Source organism: Sus scrofa, chromosome 4 (assembly GCF_000003025.6).
Source record: "Sus scrofa isolate TJ Tabasco breed Duroc chromosome 4, Sscrofa11.1, whole genome shotgun sequence".
NCBI lineage: Eukaryota > Metazoa > Chordata > Mammalia > Artiodactyla > Suidae > Sus > Sus scrofa.
Window position 1 is genome coordinate 57,662,988 of NC_010446.5, and position 25,732 is coordinate 57,688,719.

A 25,732-nucleotide genomic window follows, 5' to 3' on the forward strand; every position below is an offset into this window, starting at 1 on the left:
GCTTACTCAGTTCAAAATTAGTCCTACCCTCATGGCAACCCCTAACCCTCAGGCTATTTCCAAACCCTCTTTGTTGAAACCCAAGCTTGGTTTACAATATGCCAGGATTTAGGAGCTGTGATTTTTCTGCCCTGCTTGCCTCATATCCTCAGATTGTTAACCGGCTCCACTCCTTTCTTTTGAATGTCACAGTAGGTTTTTTTTTAATTTTTATTTTTTTATTTTTTGTCTTTTTGCATTTTCTAGGGCCACTCTCACAGCATATGGAGGTTCCCAGGCTAGGGGTCCAATAGGAGCTGTAGCCACCAGCCTACGCCAGAGCCACAGCAACGCGGGATCCGAGCCGCGTCTGCAACCTACACCACAGCTAACAGCAACACAATCCTTAACCCACTGAGCGAGGCCAGGGATCGAACCTGCAACCTTATGGTTCCCAGTCAGATTCCTTAACCACTGAGCCACGATGGGAACTCTGTCACAGTAGATTTTAAATTCATTTAATAAATCCTGTACCTCAAGGTATTATAATTGAGTCTGTAAGCCTGTCTTCTCTGTGATTTCTGGTACAGATAAGTCTCCTGGTGGTGTACTTGGAGGCTGCAAGTATAAATGGCCCCAAAGCAATTTCCCACATGACAATGGAAGTATTTACACCATCTGCTGACTGTAGATAGACATGTTGCAACTCATTTGTTTATGTTTAAATAAGTATCAATTTGTGATGAAGGATGATAATGCTTTCTGATTTGTGGAATATACAAACCTGCCTTCAAAGATATCAAATGGGAGAAATGAGGCCAAATTATGTAAAGAATTGATCTGTGTCTCGAGAAGTTTAGAAATGTGACCCTGTCAAAGTTTGGAAAGCCTGCCCTTAAAAGCACAAAAACAGCAGATGCAAGTGTTTAGCTTTGTTCTGCTTTCACTCCTTCCAGATGCTAAAACACAAGGGATTTAAAAAAAAAAAAAGTAACTTATGAAAACAAAAAGCAGTATTTTTGAGTTCTCTCCAATATTATACCAACAGACCAATTCTATGGAGAGTTCCAATGGCAATTTCCCAGGAAATTATGATGGAAAGTAATATTTTAAGCTGACACCCTAGGACCTGATATTGATGTTTCTACAAAGGGAGAGAACTGGTAATGTGGCTGTTATTATCAGATCTCTGTGTTGGTGGTACTAAAAAGCCTTGTCTTCTTTTTCTCCCAGAACTGTAGCAGGTCAAGAGCCAGCAGAAATTCTTTGCAAGGTGTCAAGCTCATATGAGTGCAGGGGGAGGGGGGAATCTATCTCATGAAAGATGAAGACCTACTAAAGACCACTACTAAAGCAAAAGACTGTGGACCTACCTGGTAAATACCCTGCCTCTGGCCAGGCTGCATCTGCACCTTGAGAGGATTTGGTTAGGTTCTTTCTCTTCCTCCATCTCTCTCTCTCTCTCTCCCCTCCCCCTCAATTTTACACACACACACACACACACACCTTTATCCAACCACCATCATTCAAACACAATTTCTGATTGCAATTTGTAGAATCTCAGCCTTATAGTCTCTTACAGATCTCATGGTCCTGATCAGACTTGCGTCGAGGGTCTTGTGTTTAACGTACTTGGTTAAATAACTGAGTGTAAATCATATAACACATGACATGCTAGTGAAAAAAAAATAACGCTGAGATAATATTTCACTATCTGTACTGTGATTACCTCTAAGCATAGTGAAAGTCCCCATGATTGTAAATTACTAGACTATTTCACTTACACAACTGAGGAGAAAAAAAGCGTGTTTTCTATTAGCCTGGTAAAGTGCTCCCATCTATACTTTACAGCCACTTGAAAGACTGAGTGACTAACTGGAGAAATAAAGTGCTAACTGCAGAGGTACAAAGGAAGAGAGCTGCCTTCCATTCTAGCTCCAGATAGCTTGCATCACTGAGTCAGGCATTTCCCCATGACTGGAAATGTCTCTGCTTCCTGCTGGTCCTCCTCTGCTGTGCTCTGTATCCTTGGAGTGGACAGACCTGCAGCAAAGTGCTAGATGGCCAAGTTGTCCTGAATGTGCTGAATGGGTATTTAATATCATGAGGATGTTGTCTAAGAAATAATTCAAAAGCACACCACCAAATTGCCTTTTTAAAGAAGAAGAGCCAAGTAAGTCTTGAGGTTTGTTTGGGATTTTTTGGCCATGCCTTGGGGCATATCAATGTTCCCAGGGGATCAAACCCATGCCACAGGAGCAACCCAAGCCACTGCAGTGACAACACCAGATCTTTAACCCACTGCCAGAGAACTCCAGAGCTAAGTAAGTTTTTTGTTGGCTTTTTTTGTTTGTTTTTTGTGTTTTTTTGACTTTTTGCCTTTCCTAGGGCCGCTTCTTGCGGCATATGGAGGTTCCTAGGCTAGGGGTTGAATTGGAGCTGTAGCTGGTAGCCTATGCCACAGCCACAGCAATGCGGGATCTGAGCCACATCTGCAGCCTACACCACAGCTCACGGCAACGCCGGATCCTTAACCCACTGAGCAAGGCCAGGGATCGAACCCACAACCTCATGGTTCCTAGTCAGATTCATTAACCACTGCGCCATGACGGGAACTCCAGAGCTAAGGAAGTTTTGAGATGGATGTATTTATTACAAAACTATATCCCCACTCAACACCATGCATTAACATAAATCATAGCAAATTACAGAATTTCCTGTTTTAAAAGTAGGAAATAACTAAAATAGAGAAATGGGTGAAGATGCTCAACAAGTACACATTTCTAGTTATAAAATAAATAATTCCTGGGGATGTAATTTACAGCATGGCGATTATAGCTAACATTGTTTCTTATATTTGAAAGTTGCTAAAACAGTAGATCTTAAAAGGTATTAACAGAGTTCCTGTCATGGCACAGTGGAAAGGAATCTGACTAGAAACCATGAGGTTGCGGGTTCGATCCCTGGTCTTGCTAAGTGGGTTAAGGAGCGGGCATTGCCATGAGCTGTGGTGTAGGTCACAAACTCAGCTCAGATCTGGCATGGCTGTGGCTGTGGTGTAGGCTGGCGGCTACAGCTCCAATTCGACCCCTAGCCTGGGAACCTCCATATACCATGGGTGCAGCCCTAAAAAGACAAAAAAAAAAAAAAAACAGTTATTAACAAACAAAAAGTATAATTTGAAAAGATACAGTTACCGCAATCTTCCTAGAAGCACTATTTACAATAGCCAAGACATGGAAGCAGCCTAAGGGTCCATGGACAAATGAATGGATAAAGACTGCTCCCTCACTCTCTCCAAATATGTGTGTATATACACACACACACACACATATATACATATATCTCATATCTCCCTCCCTCTCTCTCTCTCTCTCTCTCTCTCTCTCTCTATATATATATATATATATATATATATATATATATATATATATCAACATGGATGGACCCAGAGGTTATCATACTAGGTCAAGTAAGTTAGACATAGAAAGACAAATATCATATATCACTTACATATGGAATCTAAAAAAGATGACACAAATGAACTTTTTTACAAAAGAGAAACTGATTCACAGACATGGAAAACAAATTTATGATTACCAAAGAGGAAGGAGGGTGAGAGATAAATTAGGAGCTGGGATTAACAGATATAAACTACTATAGTAATATATATATATATATATATATATGTTAAAATATAAATATATAAAATGGTTAAACAATAAGCCCCACTGTATAGCACAGGGAACTATATTTGATATCTTGTAAGAACCTATAATGGAAAAGAATCTGAAAAAGAATATATGTATTATATGTATATAATACATATATTTAAAACTGAATCACTTTGCTTTGTACCTGGGAGTAACACAACATTGTAAATCAATTATATTTCACTTTTTTTTTAAAAAAAAAAGCACCTATCACAAGAAAAAAAAATTGTAGCTGTGTTGCAGTGAAGGTTAACTAAATTTATTGTGCTAATTATTTTGTAATATGTACATGTATCAGATCAATACACCTAAAACTAATACAGTGTTATATGTCAATTATATCTCACTTTAAAGTGAATAAACAAAACTGGAGAAAAGTCAATCTATCAAATTTCAGATGGCTTTTCTCATCTTAAAGTGAGGAAAGATTTTTCATAAAGAATGTGATTATTATTTCTATATATTACATATATTATTTTAAAACTTTTGAACATGAAAATACATCATAAAGTCCAAAGGCAATTAATAAACTGGAAAAATTATTTCAAATTACATAAAAAGGCTACTGTATTTGTTAATGTGTAACATATAAAGATATTTTGTAAGTCACTAAGAATAGCCCAGTAGAAAAATAGGAAAAGGACATGAAGAGAACTTGTACCGAAAAACCAAGTAAATACTAGGTTATGTTGTGGTACTCTGTTAATCCTCAAACCTTAGGAATTTAGCACAAAACAAATTGAATTCTCATTCATGTGACAAGTGTATCATATATTGGAGGGGAGCTTTGCTTCACATAGTCACTTAAGGATCTAGACTGAAGAAGGCCCTGCTTATAGCTGTTCCATCTGCAACCTGTGTCCTTCTTTATGAGATGAGGTAAGAGAATCCCATGTAATCTTTTCTCTGTCTTGGCTCAGAAGTAATACATGTCACTTCTGCTCCCAAATTCCTTGGCTGGTACTAGTCATGTGCCTTTCCAGTTCCAGCATTGCTCTCTCTGCCAACCTCTCAAGTTGGCAAAGATTATGAAGATAAAAGAGAGAGAAAGGAGGGAAGGAAGGAAGGAAGGGGAGAAATAAAGAAAGAAAGAAAGAAAGAGAGAGAGGAAGGAAGAAAGAAAGAAAAAGAGAGAGAGAAAAAGAGGAAGGAAGAGAGGGAAGAAGGAAAGAAGGAAGGAAGGAGGAAAAACCTGTGTTGATCAAGATATTTCTTGTCAAAAAAAGCAGTGTGAGCAAGGGAATGAGACATGAAACTGTATGACATATTTGGAATTCTGCAGAGTTTTAGCTGGAAGAGAAAGAAGAATAAGAAATAAGTTGGGGAGTTCCCGTCGTGGCGCAGTGGTTAACGAATCCGGCTAGGAACCATGAGGTTGCGGGTTCGGTCCCTGCCCTTGCTCAGTGGGTTAACGATCCGGCGTTGCCGTGAGCTGTGGTGTAGGTTGCAGACGCGGCTCGGATCCCGTGTTGCTGTGGCTCTGGCGTAGGCTGGTGGCTACAGCTCCGATTGGACCCCTAGCCTGGGAACCTCCATATGCCTCGGGAGCGGCCCAAGAAATAGCAAAAAGACAAAAAAAAAAAAAAAAAAAAAAAAAAAAGAAGTAAGTTGGGAGGTAAAGAGAGGTCATCCTATAAAGGACCTTATAGAATTTAGGCTTCACTCTGAAGATAATTAGAAATTACTGATGAGGTTTAAGCAGAAAGTGCTATGATAAAATATGCATTTTGAAAAATTACTCTGGCTGCTGTAAAAAAAAAAATGGAGGTGGAAAAACTGGAGCAAGGAAGACACTATTGCAGGAACTAATAAAAGTATCAATTAAAAATCAAGAATGTCTACTACCTAACACATTTGAGGCTGTTTTCTTAACTCAGAAGGGGGAGGTCATATCCTCATGTCAATTTCATACAAAAACTAAGTATTATAAACTAATTTAATTAAGCAAACTACAAAATTTAAAGTTAATTTCGCAGCTGGGATAAGAAGTTACAAAACCCAGTCCCCAACAATGCATAACATCAAGATCTTAATTAATCCTTGTGACTTTTTTTTGGACCCTGTGCCCTCCTCCCAGTGATACAATGAGATCCGTTCTAACAAGCTAGACTCCAGTAAGCCAGCTATTTTCAACAATGTGACTCCTCTCTTTCCAAAACCCAGAGGCTATATATATGCAAAGCTTTTTCTGACTTCACAAAGGGAGGAGGATTCTTAGTATCAGTTTCTTGCATCTTCTCTGTGGCTTGTTCATTCTTTTTCTCTGAAGACTTACTTCAAAACCCGTTTGAAGTCTGTGTCCTCTCTTTATCATTTCTTCAACTGATTCAATAGACCACTTGAGAGAAAGAAATTGTAGGATTTAAGGGCATAGCCTGAAGCCGGACAGCCCAAATTCAAAAACTGGTGCCATCATCTACTCACTCCAGGAACTTACCTCTCCATATTTCAGTTCCTTCTAACATGAGGATAATAATAATGCTTATTTGTGGGAAAAGTTGCATGAATAGTTTCAGTTCTTTACTGGAGCCATACACTTAGCACTTTGACTTTGTAGTTCTTCTCATTAAGAAGCAGTGTCCATTTCCCACCTTTTGAACCTGAACTAATGCTTTGATTAGTTTTGTCCTATACAATATTAGAAAGTGATTGTGTGCAGTGTAAACTTAGGTTTCAAGAAGCATTACATGCCTCCACTCTTTCTTTCTTGGAATCTTGGTGTGGAGCCAGGTTGTCCTATCTGAGGCCATCCCAGGCCCACAATTCCCATTTAATTTGAAAGTGGACTGCAGATAAACGAGTGAGCAAAGCTCGGTTCTCTTGAGCTTAGCCAGGTTTTCCTACCTGAGGTCATCCTTTGCCCACAATTCCCATTTAATTTGAAAGTGGACTGCAGATAAAGAAATGAGCAAAGCTGGGGTTTTTTGAGCTTAGCCTAGATCAGCAGAAACAGTGACTTGTGAAAAATAAGACATGGCAATTGTAAATGGTTTTACGTTTTTAAGATTTTGAGTGGTTCGTCACACAGCATTATTATTGCAGTAGACAACTGATGAGTTAATATATGCCAGGCACTTAAAACAATCGTTGGCATTTAGTAAGTGTTGTATAAATGTTGATTTTATTATTATTTGTAGTGGTAAAGGTAATAGAGAAATGGGATTTGGATTGGAAATACAGATCTAAGAATAAGCATAAGGGTGGCTGGAGAAAAAATGACAATAGATGGGATTCATAGAAAACATTTTAAAAATCCAATTTCATCTGCTTTTTAAACTTAAGCAGATTGAAATGGGCATTTATTTCTGCTGTGTCTAGAAATATCCTCAAAATTAAAGGAATAAAAAACTGTAACATTCCATAAAGACAATGAGAAGAAGAGGTTGGCAGATGCAAAAAGTTATATCAATTTAAAAGAGACTGGGTTCTCCTTAGCAAAAATCCTTTTATCAGATTCTATGTATGGAAAGCAGGGATACAAAGTGTGGCTAACAATGAGACACTGGAAACAAGGGTCTAAGTATCAACTTAGTTTGATTCCAGTCCTATAACTCTACCCAACACAAACAGGCTACTACCATCTCCACCCACCTTCCCAGCCTCTCAGAGGAGTCTGAAGATTATTTTCTTGGGAACTGGGACCTGAGGCATTGAACTTTGGAATAGTAAGCAAAGTAGAAGGAAAGACTGTGGTAAAGAGAAGAGATAAAGGAAGCTAAGAAGAAACCAACAGGCTTAAGAGTAGATATTCAGATCCCTCTCTTCCACCCTGGTGTTGGTAGACAGATTTATACAAACTCCCCCCCACCCCCTAAGAAATAAGAAGACTCTTCTCTACTTTTAGCAAGAGACATAGTGAACAAAACCAAGAAAAAAAAAAGACAAAGATTTAAATAAGTGGAAATAATTCAGGTTAAAAAATGGACATTTAAAATCTCTCTTTCTGTCTCACAACATACAAAAAAGTATTGCAGCCACAAATCAAGAAGAGGTTGCTACAAAAGTTAAAAAAAAAAAAAAAAGGAAGAATCAGAGAATAGGAACTCAAAAATAGGGGCTCTAATTACCCACTCACTGCTTCAAACTAAGACACCAAAAAGATGTACCCTCTTGTAAACAGGCACTCTCAATAACACAACCTTTGATAGACTTACATAGCTAATCTTTTCATCATCTGGATTGTCTAAGAAATCTCAAACTTTGAACTCAGATTAAGATGGTCCCAGACTGGAAATGCCTCTGACAGAAGCAAACAAAAGTCCTTTCTAGAGGAGGCTATCCATCACTATAGACTTCAAATTATTACAAATTACAAATTATTATTATTATTTAGACGTTTCTAAAACAATGTCTAACAAGTAATGCAATGTGCCATAACCAAGCAAAGAAAGAAGCAAGACCCCATGGGTGAAAACAAGTGGAAAAACAAGAGATAGATATATATCCATAAACACTTGATATACTACCCTTATTATTGGATGTATAAGAACATTATAAAACATACATGCTTACTTTATTCAATAAAAAATAAAAGACCAAGATTCAATATTTCAGGAGGCACTATAAACTATAAAAAGTGACAGAGCACATTAAAAATGAACTAAATAAAATGTCAAAAACAGAAGAACATAATAACTGGAAAAAAGTTCTATGGAACTTATTAGATTAGACACAAAGAAAGAATTAGTAGGGGTGGAGGGATGTGCTGGGACTTTGGAATGGACATCTTGTAAAACCAGGTTATCATGATCATTGTACGACTATAAACATAATAAAATTTATTAAGTTTAAAAAAATTAAAAAATAAACCAAAAGGAAAAAAAAAAGAATTAGTAACCTAGAAGAAAATTTTGAAGAAACTAAACAGTGTAAAAACCCTGAAATGTGAAGGTATAAAAAATATGGAGGAAATGGGAAGAGACTTTGAGAATACACTGATAAAGTATGACATCTCAGAAGTAGAAGCTAGAGAATGGAGCAGAGAAAATATTTGAAGAAATAATAGGTGATATTTTCTAGAACTGAAAAAAGACAGCAAATGACAGATTCAAGAATCTCTAAAAATCTATAGCAGGATACGTAAAAAGAAATCCACACCTAGGCATACCACAGTAAAACTTTATACAAATTCATAACAATAGGGAAAAATTTTAAAGGGCCATAGGAAAATAGATTATTTTTTAAATAGCCACATATGCTACAATTCAGCAACTATACATGCCTGAATAAGTTTTGACAATTTATATCTCAATAAGCAAATCTCTAAAATAGACCTAAATACTACTGAAGAGTTAGGCCATTCCATCGTTGGACAGCTCTAAATGTGAAAAAGTGCTTTCTTTTGCTAAGCCATTATCTCTCAATGTGTGCCCAATAGCTTGTTGGTAAATGATACATTTTTATAGTTTACTGGTTTCTGTGGCAGAAACACTCCATGGGACATTACTGAAGAGCTGAGAAGAGATGCTTGTCATCAACTCCCCTGGGCCAGTATGAACCAGTGCCAGCACACTCTTGATTCTACTCCTGATTATGTCTTTCCTTAGCAAGGTTAAACATCCCTATTGCTTAGGTTATTTCCCTAATGCAGTCATTTACCTGTGGAATACTCATTCATTCAATGAATATTTATTAAGGACTACTTATTTGCCAGTAAATGTTCGAGCGACTCAATATACATCAGAGAACCCCCCAAAAATGTCTTCATGGACTTAATGTTATAGCGGAGGGAAAAACACAGTGAACAAACAAGTAAATATGCAATCTGTCAAGTGCTGATAAATGGCATGGAGAAAAAGATATGGTGATAAGGTAGGGGGAAATGCTATTTTATTAAGAGAGAAGTCCTCACAGATAAAATAAATTACATATTCTTCTCTGCTCTCACTCTTTGCCATAATACTATTGATTAATTAGAGAGGAAAACATTGGCATGAAGAAAGCTAAATTTATGAAAACTTAAGTGTGTAAGCACTATAAGAGGTATTACTGTAAAGTCGAGATTGCAAATTAAGACTTGAAGAAAACTGAGTCAACATTTAACAAATGGGAGGGTCCAGCAAATATGTAAATATTCAGCCTTGCCTGCAACAAAGGAAAACAAGGCAATGCTGATCCAGCATTCTGGCCTCCTTTGGACACGTCTTGAACTTTCCAATCACCACCAACCCTAGCAGGCTGTCTGCACTCACCTTACATTAAGCCATCTACACTTGCGACCTGGCCAAAATTAATTAACAATTAAATTTTTAAGAATTCCATAATTTTTTCGATTTCTGATTTATTTTTCCACTATTTTATTTTTTATTATTTTTTAATACTTATAATCTACAAGTCTTATTTAGAGTTATTATCAGAGTTCCCATCACAGCTCAACGGCAAAAAAGCTGACCAGTATCCATGAGGACGCAGATTCAATCCCTGGCCTTGCTCAGTGGGTCAAGGATCCAGCATTGCATGAGCTGTGGTGTAGGTCCCAGATACAGCTCCAGTCTGGCATTTCAGTGCCTGTGGTGTAGACTGGTAGCCACAGCTACGATTTGACCCCCAGCCTGGGAACAGGTGTGGCCCCAAAGAGACAAAGAAAGGAAGGAAGGGAGAAAAGCTTCACTATTTTTAAAAGTTAAACTCATAATCATAATAGAAAAAATTTTAAATAATATACTAGAGTCTCTGCAATCTACTCCATGAGGGTTTCCAAAATACGTTTTGAAGAGTAATCACATGAATAAAATAAAAGAGATGTATAAATTCACAAGGTAGCCTCTTTGAAGGGAAAAAAAATCAGGAAGTAAAATTTTCAGAGAGTTAAAATATTCATAACACCTTGTATTAGTAATTAAAGCACATAATATTATTTAGTTACTCATATTATTTCAACATAAATTGTTGGTTTTAGAGCACAGTTTTTCTTGTAATCACCTTTACCTTACCATCATTAATAGAACATAATGAAATATGTGACATAATCTACTTTGAAAGTATTTAATATATGTTGGTAACATGGAGGGGTTTGACTAAATTAATTACAAATCAATGCAGTATATTTACATCAATGAATGTAGTATGAAGTTTATCGAATTATTACCCATCCAATTCAGATGGAATAATTTTTTCAAATTCACCATTCCAAAATACAAATAAAATTTAAAACCAACATCAAAACCAATTTCTACACTAGTTTATAACACATATTTTAAAGACCTACTTTATGCAACATCATCCTCCACCTGCCAAGACATATACTTACAAAATTCTATTTACAGTGCTGCCTAGAAACCACTCTTAGTCATGATAAATATTGCTATAATGAAATAATTCCCATAAACCAAAATTGCAAATAAAAACAAGTGATTCTGGAATAATTTCTAGAGCCAGTCTCCTCAATTTCAAATATTGGTTTGTGGGAAGGAAGAGGAGGAAGGTAAAATAACTAAGGTAGATCTTGCAATCAAATTTATAATATTTTCAATTTAATAATATATGTAAATGGAAGTGTTTAGATACATGTTTGACACCAGAAACTACTTAATATTTAACTTAATTCTCCTCCCCTCCATATTGCTATTTCCTTATATCTAGTACTCAGTTACAAAACACTACCACACATAATGCATTAGATCCATCTAGAGGCTACTTTTTTAAAAGAAAGTCTTGTTTCATATTTATAGTATTGTTCTATCTAGATTATATGAGTCTGAACACATTAAATTGCTTAGGATAGTAATTGTTGCTTGTATAGCATTTTTAACACAGCCAAATATGCCAAATATCAGAGATAAGATCAGATAGGTATGTTGAAATCATAATTAGTGAATTTGTTGTTCAAATATATAACTAAATTGAATGTGCCTAAAAGATGAAGTCTGTCTATATATAGAATTCTAATTATAATGAGATATCCTAATTATTCTAAAGCTTAGTTATCAGCTGATGAGTAAATACCCAGCATGAATGCATGCATCTGGATCTAAGATGATATTGGCTATATGTTTACTGAGTGCCTGTGATATGCAGGAACTGTGCAACTGTGCAACATTGAGAATAGAGCCACAAACAAGATAGATATTTGTCTCATGGACATGGAGAACAGATTTGGGGTTGCCAAGTGTGTGTGGGGGGAGACTGGGAGTTTGGGATTAGTAGATGCAAACTATTGCAGTTGAGTGAATAAGCAATGAGATCCTGCTGTATAGCACAGGGAACTCTATCTAGTCGCTTGTGATGGAATATGATGGAGGGTAATGTAAGAAGAATGTGTGTGTGTGTGTGTGTGTGTGTATGACTGTGTCACTTTGCTGTATAGCAGAAATTGACAGAACACTATAAATCAACTATAATAATTTTTTTAAAAAAGATAGATGTTTGTCCTCAGGAAATTGTGACTCTAATATCACAACACAAGCACCAGCAGAAGCAGCCAGGCATTCACTCAACAAGCTTAAATCAATCACCTAAGGCAAGACAGCCAATGCACGGCTCTAAAGACAACATAAACAAAAGGGAAGCCCTTGCCTTAAGGATCTAATAGTGTTGGGAGAAAATCATCAAAACAAGTCTAACACAGCTGACAAAGATTTGATAAAATAAGGACCTGGTCCATACAAGTGATTAAATAGAACATCCCTCAGGAAATAAAACCTGAACTTAACCTGAAGAATGGAGTGGGCAGGGGTACTCTAGGCTGAAAGCACAGCAAGTGCAAAGGTAGAGAAATCTGAAAGTCAGAATGATTTGAAGGTTCAAGATGCTGGATGGGACATCAAAGTGATTGGATGGCAGGAGGGTGGCACTAAATAATGAAGCATCTTGTATTGCACACAGAGTGTCTGTAGACACTGCCCCTAGGAAACAGGACACCATTGAAATACTTGGAGTGGCAGATCTGATTTTGTTAAAAACATCTTTTAAAGAGGTTTTGTAATTGAGGAGAGATATAAAGAGGACCTATGATAATGTGTGAAAAAGAATGTATATGTGTATGTGTGACTGGGCCACCTTGCTGTACAACAGAAAATTGACAGAACACTGTAAACTAGCTTTGATAGAAAAAATAAAAATTGGAGTTCCCGTCGTGGCGCAGTGGTTAACAAATCCGACTAGGAACCATGAGGTTGTGGGTTCGATCCGTGCCCTTGCTCAGTGGGTTAAGGATCCGGCGTTGCCGTGAGCTGTGGTGTAGGTTGCAGACGAGGCTCAGATCCCGCGTTGCTGTGGCTCTGGCGTAAGCTGGCAGCTACAGCTCCGATTCGACCCCTGGCCTGGGAACCTCCATATGCTGCAGGAGTGGCCCAAGAAATGGCAAAAAGACGAAAAAGAAAAGAGAAAAAAGAAAAATCATTAACAAAAAGAAAGAAAGAGGACCTAAACAAAGACAGCAAGAAAGAACGAGAGAGGACAGTTATTAACAAGCAAATGACATCAAACAGAATTTAGTGATTAATTTTATCATTTCTCAGTTTCTGGCTGGGACATGAAACATATGAAGTATATATTCTAAAAGGATATTAAAAAGAACAAAGTAGAAAATAACTATGTATTAGTATATGCTGAGTTTCAGATGTCTTTGAGAAACTCAGAGATGCACCATATATGCTGGATACCTGGGTTGGAATTTAGTGTCATATAGGACTAGGCTGGAAATGTAAAATGTAGGCAATGAGCTTAAATCAATGGTTAAGACCATCCCTGTGGATGAGGTGACTCAGGAAGTGAGTGCAGCCCAAGAGGAGAGGCCACAGTCAGGACCCTGAGGAAGAGAAATGTTACAACACACAAGCAGCGAAAGAGAATCCAAAGAATGAGGAGGAAAGATTGCAAGTGGTAGGATGAGAATTAGGAGAATGATGTCAGTGGAAACATAGAAGAGGGAAAAAAAACAAGAAAGAGTGATTAGTGTCCAATGCTTCTAAGATGTCAAATAAACTAAATGGTGAAAAGTACCCCAAACCAAAACCACTTCGTTTTTACAAGACTGGGTCCAAACTGAGTGGCCAGCAATAGAGTGTCGGCTGAAAAAATTATGTGTTTTTATATATAATGCAGCTCTTATAAAACAAAAAACCAGAAAAAGTCTCTGTGTTCTGATATGGAGAAAATATTTACCTGCTGGGAAAAGAAGTTGAGGTAAAAGAAAAAGAGGTAGAACTTGCCACATAGAACTTCTCTGTACTATGTTTTCTGGATAGTTAATTAAGTACCATTGAAAATAACTGAACCTACCATATGTAAACTTGGTAAAATAAACATGAATAGAAAACATTGATTTTTAAGAGACTCTGGAATACAATATTTTGATGTTAGGTATGTCCTTAGAGGGATGAATTCAAGGAACAGAAAGTGCTATGAAGGTTTAAAATTCTCTTCAAATTTATGTTATTTAATGTACTATTAGTTTTAATATTTTATAAGTACTTTATGTATATTGTTTAAAAATAAGTTATGTTTATATGTTTATATTAAATAATATCAATATTTTCAGTGGAAGAGAAAATTGATAACTTTCTAAATCTTAAAATGAAGTGAAAAAGCTGAACTCATAAAATGTAATTAGAAAGATCAATACTAATTTATAATTTTTCCAGCTACAACCGCTAAAATGACCTACAAGTAATGAGCACTTATAGTGCCCCAATTGTGGTTTCTAACATAAATAATTTACTAAAGGAAACCAGAGATTCAATTCAATGACTGTTTGGGGGTTGATTTTGGAAATCTGAATATCTGGGTATTAGATAAGAATTAACTGAAATATAGAGATAGATGACTGAAAACAAAGCATATTGCTAAACAATGATCTCATTTCGGTAAAAATAAATATGAACAGCATGATTGTCACAAGTGTGATGGTTACATGGAGTTTTAATTTTCTAAAATTTTACTTGTCTCCATTAATTCAATGCTTATATTTTATGTGTTCTGTTTTCATAGTTATTTATTTATTTTTCTTTTTAGGGCCACACCTGAACCATATGGAAATTCCTAGGCGAGGGTTCCAATTGGAGCTGCAGGCCTATGCCATAGCCACAGCAACACCAGATCCTACACCACAACTTGTGGCAACACAGATCCTTAATCCACTGAGAAAGGCCAGCGATCTAACCTGCATCTTCATGGATACTAGTCAGGTTCTTAACCCACTGAGCCACAATGGGAACTCCCAGGTTTATAATGCTTTTTTTTTTTTTTTCTTTTTGTCTTTTTGCCTTTTGAGGGCCGCTCCCATGGCATATGGAGGTTCCCAGGCTAGGGGTTGAATCCGAGCTGTAGCCACTGGCCTATGCAACAGCAACACGAGATCCAAGCCACATCTGCAACCTACACCACAGCTCACGGCAACGCCGGGTCCCCAACCCACTAAGCAAGGCCAGGGATCGAACCTGCAACCTCATGGTTCCTAGTCGGATTCGTTAACCACTGAGCCACAACAGGAACTCCTATAATGTTTTAAAAGGCAATAGGGAGTACTATGATCAGCAACAGCTAGCCAGCTAGTTCACAGATGACAAGGTATGGTAGCCAGAAGCCAGGGTTCAGTAGAGCAAAGACAGAACAGGAGTGGAAGCTCTTAAAATTGAGTCAGGTACCCAAGAAGGAAGGAGAAAGTAAAGGAAGAAGCAGATAGCTCAGTCTCCAGGCATTCTTTCTGCCATAGAGCTCTATGCTATCTTTCCTCTCCCCAGACGATGCTTATTACAGACATGCATGTGACTCACTCAGTCACCTTTCAGTTTTTGTTTAGAGGTCACTTTTCCATTGAAGCCCATTTAAAAATCACGACACACTTCTCCATTCTGCACTCCCCTTCACATACACAAATTCCCTATCCTGATCCTATTAATTTCCATCAACCTTAGTAAATTTCTAACATTTTACATATATATATATGCATTTACTTTTTATTATCTATCTCCTCCAGGAGAATGTAAACTCAATTTAACAGAAATTATTTTAGTCTGTTTTGTACACCGATATAGCCCAAGCATTTAGAACAGCGTCTGGCACATAGTATTATTTGATAACTATGTATCGAATTAAAAGAAGTTATATAGGGTTGAGAAAAACTTGAGCACATTTATGTCTTAGGAAGAAACAAAGATTCTTCAAACAATGGAGCAAAATATTATATATTTCTTAAGAAACATACCCTATGAAATGGCAGCACTATGCTTTGATTTCCTGTTTGTTTTGCTGCGTTAGCAATTTTCCCTAATGTTTAACAGGTTTTCTAACCATGTCTTCCTCTTTAGATTATTTTCTTTTCGGCCAACACTTTTTTCCCTCATCTGCATAAGTAAAACATTGGGCTTTTTTTGATCAGTGAAATATAATATTCTCTATTTCCTGTTATTTCCCTCCTTTAAAAATGATATTCTGTATCATTCTCATTCTCTGAGATTGCTAAACTTTTATTCAGATTAGAAAAGTAAAGCTCCTTTGACTCTAATTCCAAACTAACCCATATTATAACTTTTTTTAATTCTAAAGTAAACTTTATGAAATTAAGACTGTTACCAAAAGGTCCTTATGTATTTAGCAATTTCAGCTTTTTTGAGTCTTCAGTATATATAGTTTCACTTTGTATACATGCTCTAAGTGGCTTGCAATGAGACCTAATCAAAAAAAATTGGGACAAAAAATGGATAATGTACATTGGTCATTTAAGAATCACCCTCGGAGACTAGAAGTTTTTGCAGGCATTCTCCAGTAATAATCAGATTTCAATCACTGACTTCAGAGTAAAATCCAAAAACAATCCAAATAAGACAAACTTGAGGATTTTTAAGAGCCACAAAGATCACTGTTAGAAGGAGGGAAAAAAAAAAAGACTAGAAGCAGAAAGAAATCTGGAAAGGTTAAATCTACAAAAGTGCTGGAATACATAGAGTAGATCAAATTCATCCTTTGCTGGTGTTGTTATTGTTACAGTAGCTTTGTGTTCATCTTGATTGCAACTACCGTCTTCTTTATGACTTTAGTTTCCTCTTGGTTTTTTCGATGCCCAGAAGAAATATTTGTTTTGGTGACGTAAATTTGACTTTTTTTCTTCCCACTGCTAAATCTTTGTCAGATTAAACTGTGAAAGGAAATAAGTAAACCTGATGGCAAACCTGTTCTTGCAAGTAGATCTCTTTGGCAGTTCTCTTTCGGTACTTTTTCTGTTGTATGCAGCTAATTCAATATACCATATCAGTAAAGGGAATTAACTGGACCTCCGATGACTAACAATACATCCGTTAGTGTACAAATGGACTGGATGATGCAAACCACACAAGCTGCAGCTGGTAGCTATGTGGGCAGTATTTTTCTCTTAGACTAGCCAATACTCAATACAGAAGTAGCTCAGTGAGTCTCAGAGGGAACATTTCAATACGAAACATAAAATGAGGAACTGCGAATTTGTAGTGGATTCTGATTATTTAGAATTACAGATTTTAAGGAATGAAATGAAAGAGGAGGAAACAGGAAAAAATTAATCAGGTATCTTGGGTTTCTTGGTTCCATCCTTTCCTACATCTTCAGAAGAATTTAACATGTTATCTATTAATATATAAATATGTTCTAGGACCTCTCACACATGAAAACTTTCCATTATTTATTTATTTATTTATTGTCTTTTTAGGGTTGCATATGGAGGTTCTCAGACTAGGAGTCGAATTGGAGCTGTAGTCTTTGGCCTATGCCACAGCCACAGCAACACAAGATCCAAGTCTCATCTTCGACCTACACTATAGCTCAGGCCAATGCCAGATGCTTAACCCACTGAACAAGGCCAGGGATTGAACCTGCGTCCTCAGGGATTCTACTCAGATTCGTTTCAGCTGAGTCATGACAGGAACTCCTCCATTATGTTTCACATGCCTTTCAAACCACTACCTGATTTCTTTTATCTTTACCAGGCATCTGAAAAGTTGTGTCCTCTCACTGTGTGTCCATCTTTCCTTACATGCCACAGCTGGAATAGTGCTTCTAATTACACTGCTTTTCTCAAACTGTTTTCATGAGGGCCATACACACTCTCCACTGGGCCAAATTCAGTGGTCATGCCTTTCAGTATTCACTTTGTTCAATTTCTATGTGACATTTGGAAATACTACTTAATCTATTTTGAAGTTCTATCTCTCTTGGTTTTCTGGGAAGCTGGCTTCTGCCTCTCCTACTTCACTGCCTATGATTTGTCAGTTTGTTGGTTGGCACCCAATTCTCCATCTACCCTTAATGCCCATGTCTCAAGTTTTCTCATGGTATTGTCTCTCTCTCTCTTCTTTCTTCAAAGTTGCAGGTTGAATGATTTCATTCATTTACATGGCTCAAGCAATCATTGATATCTTGACATACCTCTTTCCATCAGACTTCCTGATGGTCTGATGTAGCTATTTTGATTCAATCTTCAGAAAAAACTTTTTTATTTTAATTCCTGTAATGCTCAAAACTGGCAATCTTACTCCATCCCTGGGCTGCATGAAATTAAATGTTTCATTGTTGAACTCCAATCAGTCATATAATGCTTAAGCCATTACAGTTTCTAGAAAACACACTGGAATCCTTTTATGAAGCTAGGAAAATCTGACAAATTCCCAAATCCTCTTATGAAGCTAAGAAAACCTGGCCAAAATAGCCCCAGCTCAGTTGAATATAATATGAAGAACAAACATACCTCAATCATGAATATAGTTGCAAAATTCTAAGTTAAATATTAGCAACTTGAATTTAACATCATGGTAAATTTGTGGTTTCTTCAGGAATGCAACAAGAAAAAACATGACCTTGTAAATAGATGTTAAGTAGTCATTTGATAAAATTGAAAATTCATTCTCAAGCTCAGGCTTGAAATGCAAACAAATATGATTAGAACTATAGGTTATCCACTTATAGATATTTTTCTCTTTTTTTTTTTCTTTTGACCACACCCAAGGCATGTGGACATTCTCAAGCCAATGATAGAACTTCAGTCACAGCAGCAACCCAAGCCACTATAGTGACAATACTGGATCCCTATCCTGCTGTGCCACAATAGAACTTCTATTTTTCTGCTGAACAGATAAATGTCCTTTTGGAGTCCTTTTTTGGACTCTAATTTCACTAATTTTTAAAAAGGGTCTAGATAGTCAATCCTCTGCTTTAAAATATATCTCTACATTTCCTTTTCATAATATTCTTTTTCCTTGTAATTACACATTTAACATCTGTTTTCTCCACCAGACTTAAACCACCTTGAAGATATGCATTATTATGCACAAAGAGTAGCTTAATAAATGCGAGTATGCATGACCAGTTACAGAATTTGTGGGTTCAATACAAAGTGAAAATGAGAGTACCCTTGTCCAAAAATAATTAAGAATTTCAAGACAATGAGTACCGAGAATTAAACCAAGCCCAGGGCCCTTCTAAGCACAGGCCCCATGTGTTCTACACAGAACACATGCCCATAAAGAAGTCCAATAAGTGTGTGTGTGTGTGTGTGTGTGTGTGTGTGTGTGTTTGAAATATGTTGAATATTATGCTTGGAAAATTAAATTATAGGAAAGTCAAAAAATATCTATAGACAGAATGATAGCTAGCATTCAGATCTCAAACTATATGGTCATGTTAAGCTGGTTAAAAATAGTTCAGATCATTGTCAAGAAAAGATGTTTAGGTTACCAATAATGACTATTTTGATTGAAGATTATAGAACATTTAAAAAGACATTGGTTAACCTTTAACAATTCTCTCTCTAAATTGACATTCATGTTGTTTTACTTGCATTTTTTTTTGAGTACATGGTATTATTCATTCCAAGAATGTTGTCTTCTCTCTTAATATTTTTTTATTTATTGGTTATAATTCATAAACTTTATATACTATTTTGTTTCTTTATTGACTTTTCTGCACAATTCATTGTCTAGGAGTGAGCATAATGGTAACCACTCCATTTTTCTAATCACAAAATATTGGCATATAAAAATTCACAAAACATTTTATCCTTATCTATCTGTCTTATGAAAATAATATTCAGCCTATCAAAATCTCAATCACAAATTTAAGACCACATTTTGGACTTTTTTTCAAATGGTATTAATTCTACCATAGACAGAAAAATAATTTGATGTAGCTGGAGTGTGCCCATCTTCATGTCACAATAAAAATGCCAAATCCTTTACATTTTCTTTAGAGTGATTTTTCACACTTGGGGCCAGAGTCCAGTGAGGAATTTACATCTCCTCTCCTGGTGTTCTGAATAATTTCCCCTCATGCTTCCCAAAAGTTTGCTTAAGCACGAGCCCTTGTTCAACCAGGTTTTATGGTGACCGCATGAAACAGGAAGACAGATTTCCTGTTGAGCAAGTTATTGATGGATGCTCTTTTATCTGTCCCTGGAAAGTTTTTTTTTTTTTTTTTTTAAGTGTAAGCTGCATGCAATTACATATCTTAATACTGCTTTCAAGAATTTGAAATAAATCAATAACCAACCTTGTGTTTAGTTATAGAAGTCACTTTTATAGTCCAGCCTCCTATTTCTCTACACCCCACCTCCACCTTGGTGTCATTCCCATGGAAATACTTGGCTTCCCCCGCCTTCCCAATCTGCCTCCTGTTCTCATTTGCTTCTCTCGTTCTCTTCCCCTTTCCTTCTATTTCTTTTCTGCCTCCACATCCTTTCTTTCCACACATATTCCCATTCATCCATCTCCCTCAACTGTGCTCTCTCATTCTTTCACTTTCTGGATGGCTTTGTTGTGCTAGATACTCTTTTAAGTGGAAGTCAGCTTGGCTGGGCATAAAGAGGAAAAAGGACATGCACTGTAGAGGGGGTCAGAGAGGGCAGTGGGACCCAGATCATACAGGGACTTGAAAGCCTGGTGTGCAGAAAGAAGTGACCAGAAGGTGGTCACAGAGGGTGGCAAATGTTAATCGGATGTCCTGCTGCTATGAAGAGAATGTAGGGGGTGTGGGCAAGAGCAAGAACTGGAAGATTCCCTAGACAGCAGGGTTTTAATGGTTAACCAACAGGCAAGTCACAGAGCAGATTCAGAATGGACTCAGGATTTATTTTAGAGGTAGAGTTGACAGAACCTGCCTATAGATTGAGGGTGGGAAGTGAGACTAAAAGAGGTGTCAGAAATCCAAGCTTCAGCCTTAAGTGGGGCTGTTTCACCGTCTATTTCATTGTTTTTGTCTTTCTCCCTTTTTTTCCCCTCTTTTCTTTGTTCACACTAGAACAAAGAACCTGGAGCGCTCACATTCCCAGGGTAATGAATCTCACTTGGGTCTCAATTTATAACTCACAAACTCCAGAAAGCTTTCCTGAGGTCCCCACACTGGGACAAAGGCACATCCACATGATACATGGCCCTGTCTCTCTCCTGGCATTAATTTCTACATTGTTCACAAGGATTTTTAACACAGGAATTCCAAGTTGTGGACTCTTGAGCCGGTATAGAGTAGGTTTGGATCCAAGCTCTGTTACTAACCAGCTAAGTGAATGCTGGCAAATGCTTAAGGAAGTCTCAGTTCCCACATCTGTCAACTGCAGATAACAAAATGGTCTACCACCAAGAAAATTTTGTATGAGAGGATATACATAAAATGCTTAGCACAATACTAACACAGAGCAAAGGCTAAATAAATGAGAGCCATAATATTATCACTGTTATTACTTTACATTACCCACCTTCACTTAAGCAACACTTTTGTGGAATATCAGAAATCAAACAGAAACAGAAAAATACCTAAATAATTCAGTCCTGGAAAAAATAAATGAACTCCTCTGTAACACAGTCAAGATGGATAATTTAATTTATGAGCCAATTCAGATAGATGCAGTCATTGTCATTAACTATTATAGTCAGTCTCCACTCCCTTCCAAAGATAGCATTTACCAGATTAGGCGGACCCACCTGATTATTTTTCTTTGAGGTCTCACCTGGGCAGGTGCATATACAAAAGACAGAGAGGAAAGTGACTTGAGCAGTAGGAGAGACTGAGGGCGTGTCCCTCTTAACAATTCTTTACTTCCTTTTTTTTTTTTTTTCCCACTATGCTACTTGGCATGGTCCACTACATCCGCGGCAAAAGCTGCACCGCCTCTTCCCTGACGTCCACTTGCAATAGCCCAGCTTTCGCCCTACACATTTGTGGCTTCCGTGGACATATTAGCAACCGATGCTTTTAGATCTTAGTAAAAGCTAGCTTTGTCAAGGCGGCAAGAGGTCATCTGGAGTCTCTTGCTTCGAATAGCCCTGATTCAGAAAGCCAACTCATTCCTTCTGCGGTGCTTTGGGAATTCGCGCCCTCCTCTGGTCTTGGTCCAGGCGCACAGGAAGCGCTAGGGGAGGACGCAGGTGACCAGGGGGCGGTGAAGGAGCCACAGCGATTAACTCAAAAGATTGAACCTGCAGACCAAGCTCAAAGTAGAAACTGAAAGTACACCGCCGGCTGATCCTACGGAAGTTATGGGAAAGGCAAAGCGCAGAGCCGGGCCGTGGTGTGTGCCGCCCCCTCGGGGATGGATGAAACAGAAGGCGCGGCGTGGGTAGGAGGAACCAGCGGCAGAGACAGCCCTACCCGGCGTGGACTCTCGGCAACTCCGCGGAAGACCAGGGTCCGGGGAGTGACTATGGGCGGTGAGAGCTTGCTCCTGCTGCAGTTGCGGTCATCATGACCACGCCCGCCTCCCGCAGACCATGTTCCATGGTAAGCGCTCCTCTCCCGGGCGCATGAATTCGCGCGCCGGGCACGCCCCGGGGACTCTGGGACGCGCTTCGGGGCCCCGCGCCCAGGCGCGTCCGGGAACAACCCGGCCTTGCCCTTTGGACATGCAGAGAGCCCTGGCTCTGCCCTGGGCGGCAGTCACCCGCGTCGGATCCCTGGCCCATAGCCACTTTGCACATGGGACTGTTGCGCTTGGCAGGCTGCGTGCTAGAAGCAGTCCCCGACGCCGGCTCTGTCCCCAGATCGAGCGCTGCAGCCTCCGCGCCGCTCAGCGGTGGCAGCGGGCAACCAGGTCTCAGGGGTAGCAGTGCTCTCGGTCAGTCTCCCCTCACCATCGCTGCCCTCTGTCAACCTGGCGCACAACCCACCCTCCCCCGGGTCCTGGCCGCGCCACTTTACTCACAGGCGCCCCCGGATCGGCGAGTATCTGGGCTCTTGCAGCTCCAACTCCTTAGAGAAGTGAAAGCGAAGCTCCCAAGGGACGCGCTTTTAAACCCCAAGGGGATAGGTCTCTGGAAAACCCCGTTTTCCCCCCTCTTTGAGGCTGGGAGTTTCCGACTGGGGCTGTACTTTGTGTCTTTTTCTGGAAACCCAAGTGTTCGGGCTGGCACTGAGAAAGGCCAGTTTCGGGTTTTTTGTTTTTTTCCTAAGTGGGTGCTCCTTGATGCAGGCAGAGTTACCAGGCATACTTCTAAATTCTAGACCCTTGCTGAGGTCTAATATGTTTCATTTGTGCGGAATACAGACCTAAGATGGACAGGGGCAGAGTGGAGGCGAACTGGATTCCGTCGGCAGCCGTATGGTCTATGTGAAGAGTACAAAAGCTGACTGGAAGGGGAAAAGGGGGATAGGAGATGTGAATGGAGAGGATCTGCTGAGGGAAATTCTACTGTTTAACAGTAAATTACTTCCTCAAGCAGAAGGAGACGGGTGGGGGAGGGTGCCGGAATAGGAGCAGATTGTTCTTGTGTTTGATGCCTGGTCTGTGCCCTTTCTTGGTTGCACCGTTAGGTCAAAAGAGGCCTTTCTCTTCTCATATATATTAAAGCATCAAAAATTGACATAACCAAGGAGTTCCCCATCGTGGCCCAGTGGTTAAGGAACCTGACTAGTATCCATGAGCACAGGGGTCCAGTCCCTGTCCTGGCTCAGTGAGTTAGAATCCTGGTGCCCTGAGCTGTGGTGTAGGTCGCAGAAGGGGCTTGTGTCCTGTGTTGCTGTGGCTGTGGTGTAGGCCAGCAACTATGGCTCCAATTCCACCCCTAGCCTGGGAACCTCCATATGCTGAGGGTGTGATCCTGAAAAGACAAAACGAAAAGACCAAAAAAAAAAAAAAAAAAATTGGCATAACCAAGAAGTATCATATCCATAACAAGATAAAGAGGGGGTGCCAGTTTAGGGTATAGGAGATTTGTAATGGGCATCCTCCAGAAGTTTAATATAGAATTAGAAATTAAGTATATCCCTGTTATCCCTGCTTTCCTTAATGTCCATTGGAGCTCCTGCAATTGCTCCTTTCTTTATCAGTCCCCAGTTCTAATTCTTCCATCACCTCTGGTCTAAAGTAGAAAGGTAAAACAAGAAAAGGAAACTAAGGCGGCCATTATTAACAAGGAGCTGTCACGTCCTGAATTATGTGTATATTAATCATGTGCCATAAGTTATCAGCAGTCAAAATACTAGAATTCTAAACCCCTACTCACAGCGATTATGAGTGGCTTTCTGCATTTTGTTCCCACAGATTTCACTGGATCCTTCAGGGTGGGGTTACTTCTTTTGTTGAAGTATAGAATTTTGCTTTAACTTCTGCTGTTCAGCAAAGTGATTCAGTTTCACATATATATATATTCTTTAATATTCTTTTCTGTTATGATTTATCATAGGACACTGAATATAGTTCTCCGTGCTATACAGTAAGTCCTTGTTGTTTATCCTTCCATGTGGAAAAACTCACTTCTGGTAACCCTAACCTCCCTCTCCACCCCTCCCCCAACCTCCTCTCCCTTGGCAACTACAGGTCTATTCTCCTGAGTCTGTTTCTGTTTTGTACATAGGTTCATTTGTGCCATATTTTAATTTCCACATATAAATGATATCCTATAGAATTTGTCTTTCTCTTTCTGACTCACTTCCCTTGGCAGGATAATCTCTAGCTGCATCCATGTTGCTGCGAATGGCATTATTTTGCTCTTTTTTATGGCTGAGTAGTATTCTATTGTGTGTGTGTGTGTGTGTGTGTGTGTGTGTGTGTGTGTACTCCATCTTCTTAATCCATCCATCAGTGTACATTTAGGTTGTTTCCATGTCTTGGTTATTGTGAATAGTGCTATTATGAACATAGAAGTGTATGTATCTTTTTGAATTACAGTTTTGTTCCACGAGTGGGATTGCTGGATTATATGGCAACTCTATCTCTAGTTTTCTGAGGAACCTCCATACTGTTTTCCATGGTGGCTGCACCAACTTACATAGGATGGGGTTTACTTTTTACTCCCTTTTTTTTTTTGCTACTTCTTTTGAGAGTTGAGTACATTAAGGACCTACTATGCTGTGCTATCTAGCAACTGTGCTATCTAGTTTAGGTAATTTAGTCATATTTGAGGACCCAAATATGGAATAGTAATAAAAATAGAGAATTGAAAACAAATGATAAAATCCTGAACAAGTATAAAGAATTATATATAGCCATATATCAATGCTCAAATATCTTGAACAAAAATGGAAAGTTATTTCATAGAACCAACTTACATGTTGAATTCACACATATGCAATGAGATTTTTTTTATGCCCTCCTCAGACATGTAACCTAGTGTAATAAAAGCAAATAATCAGTGTTTTTGGTTTTTTTTTTTTCCTGAAGTAAGAATATGTGATGCAGTGTTTCAGAGCTTGACCAAGGAAGTGCATTAGTAAGATTCATGTGCAGGAAGATGGATTTTTGTACCTTTCTCTTGACTACATATGTGCAGTTATTTTTGTAGGAAGCAGTACAGCTCAATGGCTAAAAGCTAAAAGCTAAAATTTTTTCAACTTGATAAACTTGGATTTAAATCCTGACTCTTATGAAACACATTTTCTATGGGAAAGAATTTGGGCCCCAGATTCTCCACCTGCAAAAATTTTAATAATTGGTAGTGCTTACCTCATGAAATGGTTATGAGATTAAATGTAATATTTTATGCAGTATTATAGGATGGCCTCCAAAATGCTTATCACAAGACTTGTGGATTGAATTTATAACCCAATCTTAATGTATTTGTGACAGATATTAGATCTCTTTATGTGAGCATAATCAAATTCATTTTTATAACCTTAAAAAGCTGATTTCCACATAATATGGTTATTTC

General features: G+C 38.3%; 1 protein-coding gene across 2 annotated transcripts in view; it reads left to right on the top strand.

Annotated features, from left to right (window-relative positions):
* The window catches only part of IL7 (interleukin 7), a 66,819-nt gene continuing 55,994 nt past the window's right edge, over positions 14,908-25,732 (top strand). The window contains exon 1 of one of the 2 annotated variants that reach the window (XM_013996658.2): positions 14,908-22,367. In XM_013996658.2, the coding sequence (XP_013852112.1) occupies positions 22,358-22,367 (10 nt within the window). In that variant the 5' untranslated portion in view covers positions 14,908-22,357. 2 annotated transcript variants of the gene reach the window in all.